General features: G+C 49.1%; 1 protein-coding gene and 1 long non-coding RNA gene across 13 annotated transcripts in view; one reads left to right on the top strand and one right to left on the bottom strand.

Annotated features, from left to right (window-relative positions):
* Positions 1-19,900, bottom strand: part of AGAP3 (ArfGAP with GTPase domain, ankyrin repeat and PH domain 3) — a 70,186-nt gene that overhangs the window by 28,626 nt on the left and 21,660 nt on the right. For 6 of the 8 annotated variants that reach the window (XM_077149862.1, XM_077149868.1, XM_077149896.1 and 3 more), the window contains exons 2-7: positions 2,779-2,837; positions 2,408-2,495; positions 2,116-2,201; positions 1,772-1,913; positions 1,089-1,223; positions 785-912 (exon numbers count right to left, since the gene is read on the bottom strand). In XM_077149862.1, coding sequence (XP_077005977.1) covers positions 785-912; positions 1,089-1,223; positions 1,772-1,913; positions 2,116-2,201; positions 2,408-2,495; positions 2,779-2,837 — 638 coding nt within the window. Of the gene's footprint in view, positions 1-252; positions 644-784; positions 913-1,088; positions 1,224-1,771; positions 1,914-2,115; positions 2,202-2,407; positions 2,496-2,778; positions 2,838-4,408; positions 8,235-19,900 lie in introns of those variants that run through there. The other 2 variants (XM_077149907.1, XM_077149904.1) reach the window with 2 other exon arrangements.
* Positions 169-17,915, top strand: LOC143674374 (uncharacterized). Of its 5 annotated transcripts, none has more exons than XR_013171026.1 (4): positions 169-722; positions 947-1,140; positions 17,085-17,217; positions 17,679-17,915. It is a non-coding gene; the product is annotated as an uncharacterized LOC143674374 (long non-coding RNA). The 5 variants fall into 5 exon arrangements; XR_013171017.1 differs by having other exon boundaries at positions 406-509; XR_013171024.1 differs by having other exon boundaries at positions 419-509; positions 950-1,140.

The following is a 19,900-nucleotide window of genomic DNA, read 5'->3' as shown; positions in this document are numbered from 1 at the left end:
TGGCCAATATACTAAAGGCCAAAAACTAATCAGGCAGTAGGCCCAGGAAGGGGACAGGTGTCCCAGGGGTATTATTAGAAGAACGCCAGCAAGACCTGGCTGAAAATTAACCCCTCCCCACAATATCCCACATTGATCCAAAAGTTACTCATTACTTTGCGGCATGCACTGCTCTTCCAAAATACAAATACTCACAGAAGGGATTACAGGGCAAGTCCCTAGTGTTAGTGAGAATGAGTATTCTCTACTCACACAGAAGAGAGCAGTGAGTAGGCGGAAGGAGAAAGTCCAAGGAAAGGAGAGGGATGCCAGGCCTTTACACTCTTCACGGTTTTGCCAAGGGTAATTCCTCAGCAGGCCTAAAAGAACTTTCTCTTGTTCTTGTACCTTCTGAGTAAGGTTTCCATGGAAGCAGCCCATGCGACAATTCTAATAATGTTAACTACAGCAAGCGTTCAAGTTCTCTGGGCTGAAGTGGTTGGGGGAATGAGAACAGTAAAGAGAAGAGGGTATGAAACTCTAGCAGGAAGGGACAGTCAGCACGGGAAAATAGACTAGGCCAAGGCCAATCGTGCAGGCTGAATGGTATTAGAGCCAATGCTTTCAAAACCATCTGCAAGGCCGGGAGATAAAATGAATATGGGGCAGGCGTGAGGAACGGGTCTATGGTGGAGGTGGTGGAGGGTTACCACATACTGACAAGTACCTCAGTAGCCAGACAGGTGTGTATGGTTGAGCAGAGGGTGGAAGGGAGTTTGAAGCATGGTGGGGAGGTTGGGCCCACCTGGTTGATGTGCACGGCTGGGATGGAGGCGGCGGACACTGCCGAGTGGCTGGGAGAGTTAGGCAGTGACTTGCAGGGGCCGATGGCCAGCTGCTGCTTCTTCCGCAAGGCTACTACCTTCTGTGCCACTGCAGGGGACAACAGAGTCAATTCTCTCCACAGCAGAGAAGGGAAAGCCCAGCTTAGAGCCTTCCTCCAACAAACATAGGCTCCACTTGTCAGGGAGCCTTCCTGAGCCCCACTGATGGGGAACGTGGCCACAGGCCCTGGCCTGTCAGCGACTCCCACCCGGCACCCAAGTTACCGTCCTGGAAGACGCGTTCCACATTGAGTCCGTAGGTCGCGCATGTCTCATAGTAGGTACAACGCTTCAAGTCCGTTGAGAGTTTGCGGGCCCTGCCATCATCGATAACCCGGGGGTTCGCAGCACTGATGGCATCTGTTTGAGAAGGGAGGGTGGGGGTTTACTCAGCTGGCTGGGAAGATGAGGTGGCGAAAGCAGGGGGCAGGCCATGGGAAACACAGCCCTGAGAATATGGGAGTCTGAGCCTTAATTTACCTTTGCCACCAGCTCATTGAAAATGAGCCAACCACTTAATCTCTGGCTCTCTACTCATGATCTCAAAAATGTACCAAATAGTTGCTAAGGAGCCTTTCCATCTCTGAGACTATATGGATTGCAGAGTTTAGCTGGGGAAGGCAAAGCAATTTCGGTGCAAAGAAGAACCCCAGTAATGGGGCAGCAAGGTAAGAGCTAAAAGTCTCTGTTGCTCTGCTGTTCAACATCCTAGATGCACATGAGCACTGGAAATGGTGTGGGACAATGCTGCTGCTTTCTCACATCTGCCCATTCAGCTTTCATCTGGGGGACCAACAGCCATCTGTTCCCTTCCTGCTCCCGGGGTCTTCCCTCTTGCCTGTGCACAGGCCTTACATGTCCCTATCCCAACCTCAGATGTCCTGCCCTCCTGCAGGGCCCAGCCTCACCCTGAGTGCCCACCAGGACCATGGGCACTTCGCTGGCATTGCGGAAGCTGCAGAGTCTCAGGAAATAGTTATACACCGTCTGAAAGCTGATTTCATCCTCCAGGCTGAACACAAACACCACAGCATCCACCCAGGCAGCAAACTAAGGGGAGACCAAGCTAAATTACCACCCCAACCTATCATATGAAAACTTCTCCCACCAGGCAGATGCAATGAGAAGGGGCTGACTCCTTCACCTTCCCCCAACCCCCACCACACAACCCCTCCCAGTGCCAACTGGGAAGCTGGAGAAAGGGGTGCCATTACCCAGGGCTGTTCTATGGGTCCTGGGGCAGGAGCATCACCTGCAACTCAGGGGGGCCTCCTTCATCTCGTATCAGCAGCAGGTAACTCTGACCATCCACCACAATCTCCTTCTTAAACCGACCCCCTAAGAACAGAGTTCACAGTCAGGACCAAAACTTGGAGAAAGAGCTCAAGGGGACCAGAGAAGAAATCTACAGTTTCCAACCAAGGAAATAAAAGAAGACTGGAAAGGCCAAGAGACTGGAGAAAGCGTCTGTTCAGACAATCTGAAGGAGAGGAAGCGGACAGAGTAGCCCTCCTCAAAGTCCAAATTAGGCCTGTACCACTCACCTTCGGGGGACTCCTCCTGGACGTAGGTACCAGTCAGATAGCGATGCACCAGGGCTGACTTCCCACTAGAGAGGTTCCCCACAATGCCCTGAGGGAGAGGAAGGGGTGAGAGGAGCATTCAGAGGGCAAGAGGAAGAATGCCTAGGAAAGGGCTGGAAAGGCCAGTGAGCATGAGGAAGGGGGAAAGACCAGGGCAAAAGGAAAAGGAAAGAAAGAGAAAATAAGAGAAGGGGGGCGGGGGAGATGGCCAAAAGCAACAAAAGGCTGAAGGAAGAGACCAAACAGAAAAAGGGGACAGAGGGCTCACTTCTCCAAGCCTGGGCCCCACCCAGCTCCAGGGCTCCTTGGTCTCTCACCCTCCACTCACTCACCACTTTAAGCTCTGGCACAGAGCGGCTCAAGGTCCACTCCTGGCTGTTTACAAACGAGTCTGTGGAAGAGAAGGCATCCCTATTAGGACCAGGGCAGCGCATATATATATATAAAACTTCTTCCCCTCCCCCACATACACAAACCCCCTTACTATCTACAACCACCCTCAGCCCCAGCTGCCTCCTATAATGCCCCTTCCTAAGCAGCAAAATTCTTTTTAAGTAAAACAGAGTAATACAGTTGTCAGGAAGAGGACTTTGAGGGGTGTGGGTTCAATTCCTCTGGCCTGTGCGTCCCTCCCTCATTTTACTGCCCCAGCAGGTAAGTAGCTCCCATCTTGAGCCCCACCCGGCCAAGTGCCCCCAAGGCCCAGACGCCAGGCGCAGGTTAGAGGCCACCCCAGCAGGTCTCAGCCCAGACCTAAAACAGGCTGAGCACTTGGTAGAAGGGCCAGCCTCCTGCAGCGAGTAGAAACAGCTCACCCTCCGCAGGGTGGGGCCACCCACCACATTCCTGAGCCAGAGTAAAGAGGGAGGCGTCCTTACCTGGCTCGGTTCTTGGAAGGGCTGGACTAAAAGAGAAGTGCTCACTCCACCCCACCCTACCCTACTCGGCCCTCCTACCCAAGCTCCTCCTTACTGGGGAGGCAGGGCGACCCTTTCATTCACAGAGACACGCCTCTAGGCTCCTATCTCCTCCCCTCCAGTCCATTCTTAGCACCTTTGGAAGCTCCCTCTTGATGAGTCAAGGGGCAGCGTCCAGGGAAAAGGATAGCCTCGCTGCTCCCCTGCAAAAGCCCACCGCCCTCTTCTTCATCTTTCTAGATTTTAAGGTAGAGCCTCCCGTGAGCTTCACATGGCCCTGTCCTTGACAGGCCTCTCTGGCTGGGGAGGGCAGACTTCATCTCCCTAGGCTCCCAGATACACACACGGTCCCAGGTTCTTTCACACATGAGTTATCACGACCGGGTCCACAAACAGTCCCTAAAATCACATGAATCGGCAGCCAGAGATGAAAGGGCAATACCAGCCTGGGAGTTAGGAAACTCGTGTTCTAGTTCAGCTAGAACCAGCTGGCTCTAGGTAAGTCTCTTTGTTTCTCTGGGCCTCAAAGCCTCATCCCAAATAAGAGCACCAGGTTCTAATCTTCTGAGTCCCTTCCTGGTCTGATAGTCAGTGATCGTCGGGGTCAGGGCTATCACCTGATTGCCCCAGGGATGTCCAGCCATGGCCTGGAAGTCCTCCTCTGCCTCCCACCACTGCTTCCTGGCCCAAAACATGCCCTTCTCCGGACCTTGTCAATCACCCCAGACACTGACTGGGAGCCACTACAGCCACAGCTTATCTATCTCGGCCAAGGCCCCTCAACCCAGCCAAACCCCATCTGGCCACATCACACGCCCACCTCTACCAGGTAGGTTCAACAATTTTTACACCAACTCTCAACTTTCTCATAGTCCTCAATCAGGGAGGCCCTCGGTCTTTCAGGATACTGAGAGCCGGGGCTCTGCCGTTCCCGGGTCCCAGGGTCTTAAGGCCGGAGGCGGCGCCTCGCGCTCCGCAGGGCCCAAGGCCGGGAAAGCCCCAAGTTGCCGGAACCCCGTGCCGCGCCGCGCCCCCTTCTCCTTACCAGGCGGCGGGGCCGACGGCGCGCTCTGCACACCCAGGAGCAGCGGGGCCGCGGCCGCCCGGCGGCTCCACAGAGGCTCCGCGGGTCCGGTGGGCCCCGGCTCCCTCCGGCGGAAGCGGCTGGTGAGCAGCTTCCAGAGGCTGGCGCCCGCGCGGGGGCGGCTAGGGTCGGACGTCCCCCGCCTGCCTTCGGGGAACAGGAGATCGCGGCGGCTGGGGAAGGCGTGCAGGGAGCTGGCGTCGCCGTCGCTCTTAGTGCGCGTCCGGGGCGGCCGCGGCAGCAGTCCCGACTCGGAGCGCCGGATCTCCTGGCCCCGCCGCAGCCGGAAGCTGAAACTCTTCCTCAGGGCTGAGAAGCCTCTTCGGGGGGCCTCGGCGTTCCGCCCTCCGCTCCCCCGAAATACCTGCCAGCGCTGGCTGCTCCACAGCGAGGCGCCCCTGAGGAAACCCGAGCTGCCCGCTCGGCCCAGGCCCCCACCCGTGGCCGGCGCGTCGGCGGCTCCCGAGAGTTCCAGGCGGTTCACCTCCAGAAACGTCATGCTGGTGGGCCGCGGCCGCGGAGGCTGCTCCCCCGGAGCCCGGCTGCGTCGGGCCGGCCCAGGGCTGGACGGGGCACCGGGCTCGGCGGGCTCGGGACAGCCGGTGTGCGGAGTGCCCGGCAGCCCCGAGGGTTCTGCGCCCGGGGTCGCGGCCTGCAGGGGCCCGTCCGACTGGCTCCGGCGACCGAGGCGCGGACGCAGGAGGCCGAGCAGCAGGCTCCGGACGCTGGGGGGCGGCGGCCCGGAGCCGCCCGAGCAGATACTCCGCGGCCGCGCCGGCTGCTCGTGGGCTGCGCAGAGAGCGGCCTGCACGGCGGCGACGGCGCGGCCGGCTGGGGCGCCGTGCAGGTCCAGCGAGTCGCAGACGCTGAGGGCGCGGCGGCAGGCGGCGGGCCGCTCCCTGCTGCAGCTGTCACCCGGCGGCCAGCCCCGTTCCATGCTCAGGGCCCGGGGGCGAAGGCCAGGCCCATGGCGAGGGGCTCTGGAACTCTGCCGGGCCGGGACTGTGGCCGGGACGGATGGCCCTCTGGTTTCGGGCCCCTGGTTTCGGACCGAGTGAGTCCCTCAACTCCTCCACCTCTCAGCCGGCAAGCCCAGACCTGGAGAGGCCGGGAGCCAGCCCAGGAAGGAGAGAGAGGCGGCAAGCCTGGCCTGGAACACCCAGGAACGGCGGCAGGGGAGCCAGCCTGCTGGGGCAGCCCCCGGGAGCCCGTCAGAAAACAGGAAATTCCAGCCCAGGGCTCCACCTAAGATTGGGGCAGGTAGGTGAGGAGCTGTCATTAACAGAGGGACAAATAACAGTCCTGGCCTACACCACAGGCTGGGCCCCATTTTTGGAGAAAATTGGCCCATTTTCCCTTTCTCTGAAGGCTGAACCATCAAAAGGTGATACATATACATCAGGGTGTGAGTTATTAAAAGTCTAAATTAGGAGTTAGAAGGCAATTCACAAACCTTCTCCAGACTTCAGTCTCCATCTGTAAAATGGGAAGCCTGAGTAAGTTGATCCTAGTAATTTTTGCCTCAGATATTCTGAGTTCTAAAAAATGTTGAGAATAAGAGTTGCTTGATGCTGCAATAGGCTTTCTGCTTATGACTGAGGCTGCCTTTTTCTTTGAAGATTATAAAATCCAGAAGATACTCATCTATTTAGACTGGGTTAAGTGTCATCATGCCTGAGGGAAGCAGAAAATCAAATAACCTCTGGGCCTGGACCCTGCAGTTCTGTACAAATGACTCAGTTGAGTCCCTGAAGTCTCTGGCTTCTTGCTGATCACTGGGTCCCACCTACTGTCCAGATGTTGATCCCCAAGGCGAAACATTAGGTTGCAAGACTGGTTGGAGTCTGACACTGTAAAGGTAAACACTGCTCTTCCAAGCACAGATGCCCTTTCAACTTCATGACTGACGGTTGTACCAGCCACTCAGAAAATCCATGGCTCACTTCAGCATCTGTTCCCATGTTTTGATTTACACTGCATTTTAAACATCAGTCATCTCCTGAGGCCCTGGAGATTACCCACTTTACCATAATCCACAAAGTAAGAACTCATCAAGGGGCAGCAGCTGCTGCTGCTGCTTCTGTATGGTGATCAGATCAGGAGAAACCAGTTCAGCTAATGGCAAGGGATGAGAGGCCTTGCATTTCCTTTAAGGAGCTAATACCCCACTCACCACCACCCCCACTCCCACCCCGTCTAACCCAACTCCCAAGTCCTTTTCAGCTTTAGAATTCCATGGTTCTAGTCAGAAGCTAAGTACAAGATAAAGTGGCACATTCCTGAGGGGGCTGGGGTTGGGGGAATGCCTAAGGAAGGTTGGGCCTCTCGATCCAAGGTGTCCCCCCACAGAAACAAGAGCTGGAAATTCAGAAGTCCTGGTCTGGATCTCCCTGGCCTGGAGAGGCCCTGGGGGTGATTTGGATTTTTCTAGGACTAGTTATTAACAGTGGTGGGATCACTTCTTGCTCTCTGGGATGTATATCCCCACATAATAGATGGTTCAGCAGAAGGGCCTTTCCCAAGAATCTGAGTCAGTCAGACATAGAGACAAGAATACAACACACGAATCCTGGCTCACATTTCCGTGTTTAAGTCTCCCAACCTCACTGAGCTAAAGGGAAGAAGGAAATGTGTTCCTCTGCCTCAACTTCTCTTTCTGCATATCTGCCTCTCCTCTCTCTCCTACACACACACAGCAAAATTACCCTTTCTCAAAATAATCAGGTCACTCATTCACAAGCATTTCTCCCAAGTCAATGAAAATGCAAGCACAGAGTAGCAATGAGGGGAGCCACCCTTTGGGGACTGGGGTGAAGGGCAGTGGACAATGTGCCCCACAGGGGATGGAACCCAGGAGGCACTGGCCTCTTCTGAGCTGAACCCTCTCTCATACACAAGCTGCTCTTAGTGGAGAAGAGCAGGACAGGAGAAAAAGGGAAAAGGCCCCATCTCCACACATGCTCCCATAGACAGTCACACACAAGGGGTCTCTTGGAAGGCAGGTGGCACTGCCCAATCTCAGAGGTGAGAAAACGTTTTGCATTCTCAGAGGACACACCAGCTTCCGGGTCCACTGCACCTGCACAGTCCAGGTGAAAAACTCAGCCTGGGTCAACTACCAAACCTGGAACAGCTTGCTCTTCCTCACCTGGCTGCCTCCTCCTTCCTATCCCTTTTTTCCAGAAACCTTTTCTGACCTGGAGAAAGTAGGCAGGGAAGGGGACCTGCCCAAACATAAATGTGCCAGGACATCACATCAAAGACCCCAAAAAGAAAAACAACCACAGGCAGGCATACAACACACCTCTTTTCCTCTTTGGCATCAGCCCCGGGTGAGGGACTAGGTCTCAGGTCTGTCTTACAAAATTCTTCTCCAAAAACGTGGCAAATACAGTACCACTCAATACAGCCAATTCCCTACTGGGCCTGAAGGAAATTAGGACAGCCCTAAAAAGCTCCAAGCTGGAACCATATAAACAGTGAAGAAATTCCATAAAATTAGCCTTCCTGTCCCTTCTATGTTTCTTAAGGCCATAGATTTATCACTATGGAGCTAAGAGACTCCAAGGAAGTTGCTGGGGGTATTAAATGATGCCTGCAGTGTGGGTCAGGATGAATTCCTTCCTCCTAAAGGTAGGGAGTGAAGACGAGCACCAAGGAGCCCTGTCTGCTCCAAGTGACTACAGATCCGAACGGGAAGTCGCTAATTCTAGATAGACCCAATTGCTGGGTGAGCTGAAATAGTTACAAACTGGCCTGGGCCTCAGATGTCCTGCTCTGAGGAAGGTGTGTGTGTGTGTGTGTGTGTGTGTGTGTGTGTGTGTGCGCGCATGCCTATGCGTGCACACGTGTGTCTGGGGAGTGAGGGGGGGTTTACTATGAATCCACTTCAAGGTCATTACGGCAAAAGAGAAAAACAACGACTGAGGTGCAATATATGAAACACTGCACTCAAATATAAATCCGGCTCTGAGAAGAGGAAAAAGGTAGCCTCTGCCCCAGAAACCCCATAGTACCTTGTACCTAGCCCTCCCTCCACTCAAATATTTGTTGGTTGGGCCATTGATAAGAATTGAGGTGTGTCCAGCTAAGGCTGACACAACCCTCAGAAACTTGTGGCTGTCTTTCTCAGAGATGAGGAAGGATTAGCTTTCTCCTAAAAGCCAAAGCTTGTGGGTGGCCCCGGAGGGGAAGGCTCTTGCTTTCTCCAGCAGGCTGGTGCGGTGGGAGAGCCACACTGGCCCTCCGGCATGGTTCAGGATCTTGTCCACAAGGTGGCAGCAAAACATCTTCCTGCAGCTCTGTGCCAGAGAAAGGCGGGCAGGGACGCCAGCATCGTCCTGCAGTGGCCCTTCTGGTTGGCCAAAAGCCCCTCTGGTTGGGTGACGATTGCCCAAGGTAGGCAGTGAGTGCAACACCCAGAGTTATCCCAAGGTTGGTAGGTCTCTAGGAAATTCTGCTTTCTTTACTCAGGCCTCTGGGTTAGAGATGAAGGAAACAGGGGAGAAGAGGAAAGAATCGTTTGGGCTGCCCCACCCCCACCCAGGCTTGCCCACTACCTACCGCTTCACCCCTACCATACTCCCACTGGCAGGCTGCAACCCCCCTCTTAAAAGTTTCAAGTGTTGTCCACTGAGACGACTAGAGTCAGCAGTAGCAAAGGCAATAGCAACCAAACCTCTAAATTCCATCTCCCAAACTACTTCATCCCCATTGTTTTCCCATCATATTAATAAACGGCACATCATCAACTACCCTGCTTGCTCAAGCCCAAAACCTAGAAGGTATTATCCTCGATTCCCTCCTTTCCACCACCCCGCCACATCCAATCCATTGGTTGGTCCTGCTGGCCCAACCTCCCAAACATATCCCAAATCCATCCCCATCTCACCACCTCCTTTGTAAAACACTAAGGCAAGCCCCCATTTTCCCTTGGCCAAATGACATGAGCTTCCTAGATGACCCCCACAAACACACACACACATCCACCCTATACCACCACCACCACCACCAATCTATTTTCTTTACAACAGGAAGAGTGCTCTTTTAAAAACATGACTTTCATCAAGCCCCAGCCAAAACCCTCCAATGACTTTCTATTAAATGTAGAATTACACCCAAACTCTTTATTCTTTTGTAATGCCTTATGTGATCTGACTCCTGGCTACTTCTTTGATCTCATCTCTATAGCCCTTATTATCCACCTCAGTCCTGCCACAAAACCTCAAACAGGTCAAGCTTGTTTCCTACTTAAGATCTCTACACTGCTTTGCCTTCTGCCTGACACAGCTGGCTCCTTCAGGTCATTCTGAGCTCAGCTTAAATGTTACTACCTCGGGAGACCTTCCCTGCCTGTCTAATTGCCCAGTCCCTCTGTCACAACACTCATCATTCTTGGATACTTTTCTTTTGTGTTTAATGCTCCCCATGAGAACTCTGCCTGGGCCACCGAAGATGTGCAGTGAATATATGTGTGAATGAATGAATGAATGTCTTTACTAAGTATGAACTGTGTACCCAGGCTTTTGTACTCCTTGTGGGTTTAAAAGAGATGGTCCCTGCCCAGTGCAGTCTGTTGAGGACGTAAGTCCCAGGCAAAAATAATGTGCACAAATCCCAGGTGGAGAGTCCTGGTGGTGCACTGGCAAGACACACGTTCCAGAGTTGAGAGAAGTGGGTTTTAATTCAGCCTCGATTGTCACCTTTTAGCTATATGGCTCTCAACTATTGCCTTCTAACTTTACTAGGTCTGTTTTTAATCTGTAAAACAGGGATAATGCCACCTGCCCAGCTGAAGCCATCAGGAAGGTCACTGATGTGACTGGGGCATTCTGGCACTCAGCAGGAAGAGAGAGCACCATATTGGACACAAGAATTATTTAAATCAGCATTCACTTTTTTCAAATCAGAAATCTAGTTGGAACACCATCAGTCTATGACCTCAGTAGTTTCATACCCACTCAGGCCTGTCACCTACTGGGTTGGTCCTATCGTCTCTTCTCCAACAGACCTCCGAGCTCGGGTGGACCTTTGGAGATCCTTCTGGCCCATTTTGGATCATGTTTTTCTCTAAAAAATCTGATGAAAGCTATGGACTCAATAGGAAAAAAAATGCACATGTGAATAAGTATGTGCGTTTTTTAAAAGAAGTTTTCCTAAGGGTGAACATGAATGATTCGTTGGTAGAGTGCTCGCCTGTTCGTGCAGGAGACCCAGGTTCAATTCCTGATCCGTGCACCCCTCAAAAATAAAGAAATTTAAAAGGAGGCTCCTAATCTGCTTAAGCCCTGCCATCAATTCCAGGTTAAGAACTCATGTTCTGGTACCACCCTCTCATTTTACAGAGAAGGACACTGTTTAAGGCACTGGGGACACAGACAAAAGTCTCTGCCCCACCCTGTCAAGAGGTAACACAGATATCAAGAACACCTGCAGTGGCTTCCCTAAGGGTCCACAGTTATGACTGGCACAGAAAGCCCCCATGACACCTGGGACCTTCAGACACTGATTTTAGGGTACTAGGAATTCTTCCCCATCTCCCAAGATCAGAATGTCAGAGAGCTCCCTAGGGAATTGTTTCCTCTCCTCCACACATAAAGGCTGAGGAAGCCAAAGGGGCTAGGGTGGAGGGGCAGGCAGAGAAGTAGCAGGGTACGGGGGCAGTGTGCTGAGGGGAGGAAACAAAGACACACTTTCTGGAGGGGCATGGACTCATACCAGCCAGCCCAGAAATGGCTTTTTTAGGAGGCATCTAGCTACTTAAGTGTAGTTTCTTTATTTTTTTCTTTCTTTCCTTTATTCTTTTGGCCAATGAGTTCTCTGCTGGGCACTGGAGTGAGCACCCAAGATATAAGCATGGATGAGACACAGTCCCTTCCCTTGAAAAATTCAGTTTATCTGTATGTCCCTCCACTGGGCTCCTGACGTTCTCCCACCTTTCCACATCCTGAAAGTGATGTAGACGCGGCTCTGTCCTGGGGCCACAATAAGCCGCTGCCTGGAGGCCTGTGTTAGGACAACAGACTTTTCTGCTAAAAAGTCAGCCTGTGTTTCAACAGTTCCTCCTGAGGCGGAAAGGGAAGCTGCATTATGGCTCCATTCTTTGTGCTCCACAAATGCCAAGCACTTGTGAGATGCTTTTTAAACATTATTATCATTTACGATCCTTGAAATAAGCCTGAAAGGTGGAGAGTATGAGACTGTAATACTACCATGTGATACAGGAGGATTCTGGACTCAGAATGTAAAATATTATAAAATCCCTAATCACACCCTACCTTTTTGTCACAATTTTGACATTTCCTGTATTTTATGTTTTTTGTTCTCTACCTTCAGTGGATTTGTTCTCAACGTAATGGATTTCTAAAATGCAGTTGATTTATGAACTCTGCATGCCTTATCAGTAGTATCAGCACTTTCATTTTCTTATTTTTACAAAAATAAAAGATTTCAATAAAGAGAAAGTGCAGTAAACTATTCAGATAATTGCACAAATCCTGCAGTACAGAGATGAAAAGGCAGCCAAAATAGAGCTGGCAGACGGTACCACCACGAGAGCTCATAATAATCCATGGTCAGTTCAAGTAAAGACATGTGAATTTAGGATCCCAAAGAAGGCAGGGGAGCTACATAGGGATCCCAAAGAAGGCAGGGAGTTTTCAGAGCACGCTACATACAAAGAGATTCAGGTAGCTGGATTCTAATGGACAGATGTTGAAAAGTGTCTGAATTTCCACTACAGATTTTAAAAGTGGGGGCAGGTAATTGTCCCGGGGGGTGGGAGCCTATGTTCAGACCTAGACCTCCGGCAGGTTCCCAAGGCCAAGCCCATCCACTGTCCCTGAGCATCCGGCACTCGTACCTGTATCCTCAGAGGCTGCCAGGATGGGCCCCGCCTAAAAGGGATCCAGGCCGCCCAAATGAGCCTCCTGCATCTGTCCCTGCTATTTCAGCTGCAGTCGAGCCTGGCCTCCCTCTGTGCAAGCCCTGCTGCCACGACAAAGCCTCCAGGAACCTCCTTCTCTCCCATCCGCAACCCACCTATTCTTTGATATGCAAGCTAATATTTAATACACCCCTCCCCTCGCCCATGGGCCCAGCCTCATCGCACACTCTCATGAGAACACTTAACTGCTTGCTGGCGCTAGAGTCAGCCCTAGGGGCTCCCTAGACAGCAAAGTCCCATATATTTGAGACAGCAGTCACCTGAGACACCACTGACACCTGATAACAACAGGAACTTATTGAGCACTTTATGCACAGGAATGCACTGAGTCCTCACAATAACCCTTTAAGGAAGGCACCACCATTCTCCCCATTTTACAGATGAGGAACAGAGGTCAAGTAACTGGCTTAAGGTCACCACCAGTAGGTGGTTAAAGCTGGGATTTGAGCCCAGGCCATCTGGCTATCTTGGCCAGTGCTGATCTGACCTAGAGATCTTTCTGGTGACAAGCAGGGCCAACCGGAGCCCAAACTGGGCTTCAGTCAGAGTTCATCCCTGAGGCAGCCCCCCAAGTATCTTCCTTTCCTTCCTGCTCTTGGGACCCACACAGCAGGACAGCCCAACCTTAGCCTTCCTTCCAAACAGACCCCTTCCCAAGGTTCCTCCTCACTGACCTTCCAAACAAACTCCTGCCCCCCAACTCCCATTCACTCCACCCTGGGTCACCATGACATATGAATGACAGGCACAGGCTTCAGGAGCCACCTTTCTCGGAGACATGCACCATTTACAAAAGAAGAAAGCAAAGTGGCAGCCCAGATGCTAGCCTTTAATCATTTTTTTTTTCCTGGCAGGCATAAGAGGGACTATTTGGGGCCAATGGGCTCTTCAACACACCTCAAGTTCATGCCATGTGGCCGGTGCCACCTACAGGCCAGGCCAGCCCTGAGAAATGCCCCAGTTCTCATTGTCAGGAGGGAGAAAGATGAGTGAGCAGAGACTCCATCCTCTTTGACTTTCAGCTGCTTATCTTCCCTCCGTTTTGTAAGCACGGAGGTCTTAGCTAGTTCATCCCTGCTGCCCCTTCCCTCCCCTTTCAGGCATGCAGGCACACAGGGAATTTCTGATGGTAATTCCCTTCTCCAAGACTCCCCTCTCTGGCGGGTTTCCCTGTTACTAGAGAGAGGTCAGACACGTGGCCTTCCCATCTGACCCTGCCAGGTCAACACATTGCTCAGCCTTGGCCCACACAGAGGCAACGCATGCCAGAGCACTTGCCCCGGGCTCAAATGCCAGGCTGCACCACGAGCTAGCTGCAGAAGGCGGAAGGGCTGAGGCAGGTGAGGGGAAACCAGCTGACCACCCTGGAGGCAGAGAACTAACCCCAAATGCTCTGAGATTCACTTGGTTCAACTTCACAAACACCAAGTGGTCCCAGCCCCACTGGATTTTCCCATGTCATAGAACGACTGGGAATCAGAGTCAGAGTCTTGGCACGTTTAGGGGTTGGGTTTTAGATTTTCATTTTAATTCTAATTCTCAACTGTCCTGGGCTGCCCTGGCCAACCCATCAGTTCTTAGGCCTGGGCACAAGGGAAGAGGTCAGCATCATGAAAAAGGGTCAGGTAACCCTGGTTACAGCTGTGGGGGGCCCATGGGAGGCTCCTCAAATTCATGGAAGCTCTGGGCCAGAATAAGGAACCTACTTGGGCTCGTGACTAATTGTGATTTTGCTTGCTCTGGGCAGTGGGGTACTTATCTGCAAGATTAGAAGGCTAAGGGGTCTCTAAACCCATTCAGTATGGCCAGTGTCCTCTGATAACTTAAACTCTAAGGTCAGAGCCAACCAGGAGGTTGGCACCATCCTCCTCCCCAGACAGTAAGAGATCCATGCCCCAGGACTGTCCAACAGCAACCTATACGGCCAGTCTCAGGGCATAAGACAGCTTATGACACACAGTGGCACCTTGAAAACATCATGTTGGGTGAAACAGCCAAACACAAAAGGACAAATATTGTATGATCTCACTTGTATGAAATACCTAGAATATACAAATTCCTAGAGACAGAAAGTAGACTGCAGGGTTCTAGGAGTGGGGTAGGGAATGGGAGATTATTGCTTAATGGGTATAGAGCTGCTGTCAGGGGTGATGGAAACGTTTTGGTAATGGATGGTGGTGACGGCAGCAAAGCATTGTGAATGTAATAACTGAATTCTATACCTGAAAGTGGTTAAAATGGAAACTGTTTTGCAGCATTGTTCTAGTTTGCTAGCTGCCAGAATGCAATATACCAGAAATAAAATGGCTTTTAAAAAGGGGAATTTAATAAGTTGCAAGTTTATAGTTCTAAGGTCGAGAAGATGTCCCAATTAAAGCAAGTCTATAGAAATGTCCAATCTAAGGCATCCAGGGAAAGATAGCTTGGTTCAAGAAGGCCAATGACATTCAGGGTTTCTCTCTCAAGTGAGAAGGCACATGGCAAACATGGCTAGGGTTTCTCTCTCCTCTGGAAGGGCACATGGAGAGCATGGTGTCATCTGCTAGCTTTCTCTCCTGGCTTCCTGGTTCTTGAAGCTCCCCGGGAGGCATTTTCCTTCTTCACCTCCAAAGCGCTGGCTGATGGACTCTGCTTCGTGATGCTGCAGCATTCTCTGCTCTCTCTGAATCTCCTTCATTCTCCAAAATGCTTCCTATTTAATAGGACTTCAGAACCTAATCTAGACCCACCCGAATGGGTAGAGACACGTCTCAACCTGATCCAGCTTAACAACCACTCTTGATTAAATCACATCTCCAGGGAGATGATCTAATTACAGTTTCAAGCATACAATACTGAATAGCAATTAGAAGTAATGGCTGCCTTTACAAAATGGGATTAGGATTGAAACATGGCTTTTCTAGAGTACATACATCATTTCAAACCAGCACAAGCATGTTACCATAACAAATGTTAAAAACAATGATGCACAGCAGTAACAGATACAGAGCCAGGCCCTGGTGAACCACCTGCAAATGCTCATCCACCACTGCTTAATTTCAGTCTCCTTTTGTCCTCCCCTCAACCATGGGTCAGCCCTCCCCTTCCCACCTCTACCTGTGCTGTTTTGTACATGCAGTCTTCCACTCATCTTCGTCCTCAAAGCCTGCACTCACTCGCTCCCCACCTCCCTCTGTGGGCCACTGATTTCACCTATCTACCCCCTGCCCCAGCCATCCCCTCTCCGTCATGCAGACTCTGCTGACCAAGGCCCTGAGCCTTGGGGCCAGCCGAAGGAAGATCACCTCCCACAGCTGGTTAGGAAAATTTGTGCAAAACTGGGACAGGAGTGGCAAGAAAAGGGTTTGATGCTGCTTGAATCAGCACTCTGGGTTCAAAGCTTGAAATTGACACTTTTAGATGTATTATGCTAAGAATGTTACTTTACATCTTCCTGCTTTAGTTGCCCCAGCTGTAAATAGGATGCTGATAATTATATCTAAGTTCAAAGCAATCTTGAGAATCTGTAGGTCATTTCCTAGACCAAAATGGGTGGATGATATTAGTAATATTAAATGATATAATATAAAATGATATTAGGATATTAGTAATAAAAAAAAATTCAATCAAAAAAAAAAAGAAAAGGGTTTGATGGACTATGGGAAACAAAGAGGCCCAAAGGAATATGAAAAGCTCATCAGATTTAAAAGACAGGTGAGAAAAGATCAATAGATTCGATGACCTAAAAATTTAAAATCCTGAGCAAGAAAAAAATGTTTAAACCCTAAGGTAAACATACTTCAAGGGAAATCAACAACTTGAAAAAAAAATACATGAACTACATCAGTGGGTTAATTAATATCATTAATATATGAAAAGCTCATACACATTACTTAAAAAACAGAAAAGAAAGAAACTACAAATGGCCAATAAACATGATAAACCACTCAGCTTCTTTTGGTACTCAAAGAAAGAAATTAAAGAAATTAAAATAAAAACGCAATGCTGTTTCTTCCTACCAGAGCCACAAAGTGCAGTTGTTTTAATGTGGCTGCCTTAAGCTGACAGGGGTGCAGGGAAGGGAGTCCTTAGAGGGCTACTCTCAGGGCCATCCTGGCTCCAGCAGGTGGAACTGCAGCTCAGCCACATGCATGAAGGGGAAAAAGTACATACGCTTCATACTTTCCCCCAGGTAATTCCTAAGAAGACCATCTGAAATGGAAGTAAAGATTTAAGCCCTGGGCGGGCCATGGTGGCTCAGCAGGCAGGAATGCTTGCCTGCGATGCCAGAGTACCCGGGTTCGATTCCTGATGTCTGCCCATGTAAAAAAAAAAAAAAAAAAAAAAAAATTTAAACCCAAAGAAGCTCAGCACTTCCAAAACAGTAAAAACAACCCTAAATGTCCAACACCACATAATGGGGGAGATTATTTTACATCTGTATGGTTAATAGCATGCAACCATTTAAAATAATGTAGCCAAAGACTCTCTTACTTAACATGAGTCGAAGCGCTTATGACTTTTCTTTAAAAGCAAGATACAAAATTGAATGTAACTTGAACCCATGTAAAAAATACAGGACAAGAAAAGGAAAGAGCTGAAAATGCTATCAGTGGCTCACTGTCTGGGTTAGGATTTTTGGTGATTTGTTTCTGCTTCTTCAACATTTTCTGCAATACATACATTTCACTGTACTTTCTGATATGTTTATAGAGACAACATCACTTCCATGTCAAGAAAAAGAAGACTTCAGGGCCGACTGAAGATTGCTCAGAAGACTTCGGAGTGGGGTTCTGCTCAGAATGGGGGCTGAATGCAGAGAGGAATTATCACAGCAGAAACACGGGTCTGCTTTCTCCCCACTGAGACCCCCCCTCTCTCCAGCAGCGCCCCTGCCCTGCCGCTCTTCCCTGCCCCTCCAGCAGGCCCCTCTCCACCTGCAACCACTCTGAGGTCACTCCAGATTCTCTCCCCACGGCAGACACCTTTCTAACAAGCACTCACAAGACTTTTCTCATTCAGACTGATACAAAGAAGAAAGTGCGGATGTTGCTAGTACACTAAATACATGCTTTGCCAATCTTTTTTTTTAACTGCATAAAAACGCATTCACGAGGTCACTATGTCATCCTTTCACCTACAGCATAAAAACAAACAAACAAACAAAAAAACCACATTCACGACAAACAGAAAAATGTTCTCTTTGGCCCCAGGCCCTCTCTTCTTACCACCAACTTCCTCTTTCCTTCACAATGAAGCTTCTTGAATGGGTGTTCACTTCCTCCCCTTTTGCTTACATCTCAACAGGATTCTGCTTCACCATTTCACCACCTGGGACACCAAGGCCCCGCTCACCAGTGCATTGACATGCTGCTGTGGACATCCTCCAGGTCGGTGCTGTGGTTCTAATTCATTCTCATTTGTTAGCTTCATGATATTGCGCAATGGGCACCATCAATTCTTCACCCATTCCCTGACTGTTGGACGTTCAGGTCACTGCCTAATTTTTTTAAACCATGACAAGCAAGGCCGTAATAAATACCTGTGCACATATGTGTTTTCTTTCTATAGGATACAATCCCAAAAGTAGGATAGTTAGGTTGAATTTTTAATATCAGTAGATAAAAATATCTGATCATTTTTCCAAAAACATGGCAGCAATTCATTCTCCCATTCTCCTATCTGCAATGGATGAGAATGCTCATTTTGTCACACCTTCAAAAGCATGAAAAATTATCGGCTCATTTTTTTTTTTTGAAAACTTTTTATTTTGAAATAATGTTACACTTAACAGGGAAATTGCAAAAATAATACAGAAACACTACACAGGACTCCTCAACCAGAATACCTACATTTACCACTGCTATCAGCTCACTTTGTTGCTATTTGGGCAAGGGAACATGGTACCTTATCCATTTTTTAAAAAAACTTTTTATTTTGAAATGTTTTCAAACTTACAGGACCATTACAAGAATAACACAAACCCCATACAAAGAACTCCAGCATACCCCTCCCCCTCCCCCTCCCCCAGATCCACCAGTCTTAACGTTTTGCCACATCATTCTCTCTCTCTTTCGCAATTCATTTTCTGAAACCTTCAGTGTAGGTTGTATATACATCATGTTCCTTGAACACTTAATGCTGCCACGTACATTTCCTAACAAGGATATTCACTTACATAACCACCTTAAGTGTGATGATCAAGTTCAGGAGATTTTAACATTCATATAAAACTGACAGTCTATATTCCATTTTTTTCTATGTCCCAATAATGTCCTTTTGAGCTTTTTCTCCCAACCAGGATTATGAACTGCATTTAACTGTCATTGTCTCTTTCTTTCTCTCTCTTTCTTTTCTTTTCTTTATTGTGGGAACAAAAATACAACCTAAGCTTTCCAATCCCAACCCCTCCCAAGCATACCATTGAATGGGATTAATCATACTTACAATATGGTGGTGCCCTCACCACTTTCCATTATTAATACTTTCCTATCTCCCCAAACAGAAATCCCACATACCATTATGAACTAATGTCCCATTCCCCCTCTCATGACATTCCCCCTCCCTGACAACCTGTATTGTACTCTCTGTCTCTATGACATATAGTAACACACTGCTTCCCTCATGTGGCTTTCAGAATTCTCTATTTTTGGCATTCAACAGTTTGATTGTAATATGCCACTGTGTGTCTATTTGGGTTTATCCTGTATGGAGTTTGCTGAGCATCTTGGATGTGTATATTCTGTACTTTCATTACATTTTGGAAGTTTTCAGCCACCATTTCTTTGAATATTTTCTCTGCCTCTTTCTTCTTCTGGGACTACCACGATGCCTATATTGGTAAGCTTGATGGTGTCCTACAGGTTCCTCAGGCTCTGATCACTTTTCTTCTTTCTTTCTTCTTTCTGTTCCTCAGACTGAATGATTTCAATTGTCTTATCTTCAAGTTCTCTGAGTGTTTCATTTCCCAGCTCCAATTTAGTATTGAACCCCTCTAGGGAATTAAAAAACTTTTGTTACTGTGATCTTCAGCTCTATTTGGTTACTTTTCATAATTCCCATCTCTCCCCTCATACTCTCTTTGTGTTCATCTGTTATTTTACTGATTCCCTTTAGTTTGTCCATATTTCCATTTAACTCTTTGAACATGTTTAGGACCATTTTTTTAAGTCTTTGTCTTGTATGTCCCAGATCTGGCTCTCCTCATTGATGGTTTCTAATTCTTTAATCTTCTCCTTTGCCTGGGCTATCACTTCCTGTTTCTTTGCATGTTCTGTAACCTTTTGTTAAGACCTGAGAATTTTGATATTTGAATGTGTTTCACTGGAATTTAAGGGCCATTATGAGCTTTCCTTGATTGCCAGGAAAGAAGGAGGAAGAGGAGGAGGAGGGGAAGAAGAAGGAAGAAAAGAGCATGATGATGGAGAAGAAAGAGGAGGAGGAAGAGAAGTTAAAGGAAAAAATGAAATTATCTTTTTTTTGTCTTTGCAGATTGGCCTGTGTAAGTGCTGTCCCTCAAGGCTTATCTG

Source organism: Tamandua tetradactyla, chromosome 1, assembly GCF_023851605.1.
Source record: "Tamandua tetradactyla isolate mTamTet1 chromosome 1, mTamTet1.pri, whole genome shotgun sequence".
In the NCBI taxonomy this organism is placed as follows: Eukaryota; Metazoa; Chordata; class Mammalia; order Pilosa; family Myrmecophagidae; genus Tamandua; species Tamandua tetradactyla.
Note: the sequence above shows the minus strand (reverse complement) of the source record. Positions and strands in the feature narration are given on the sequence as shown.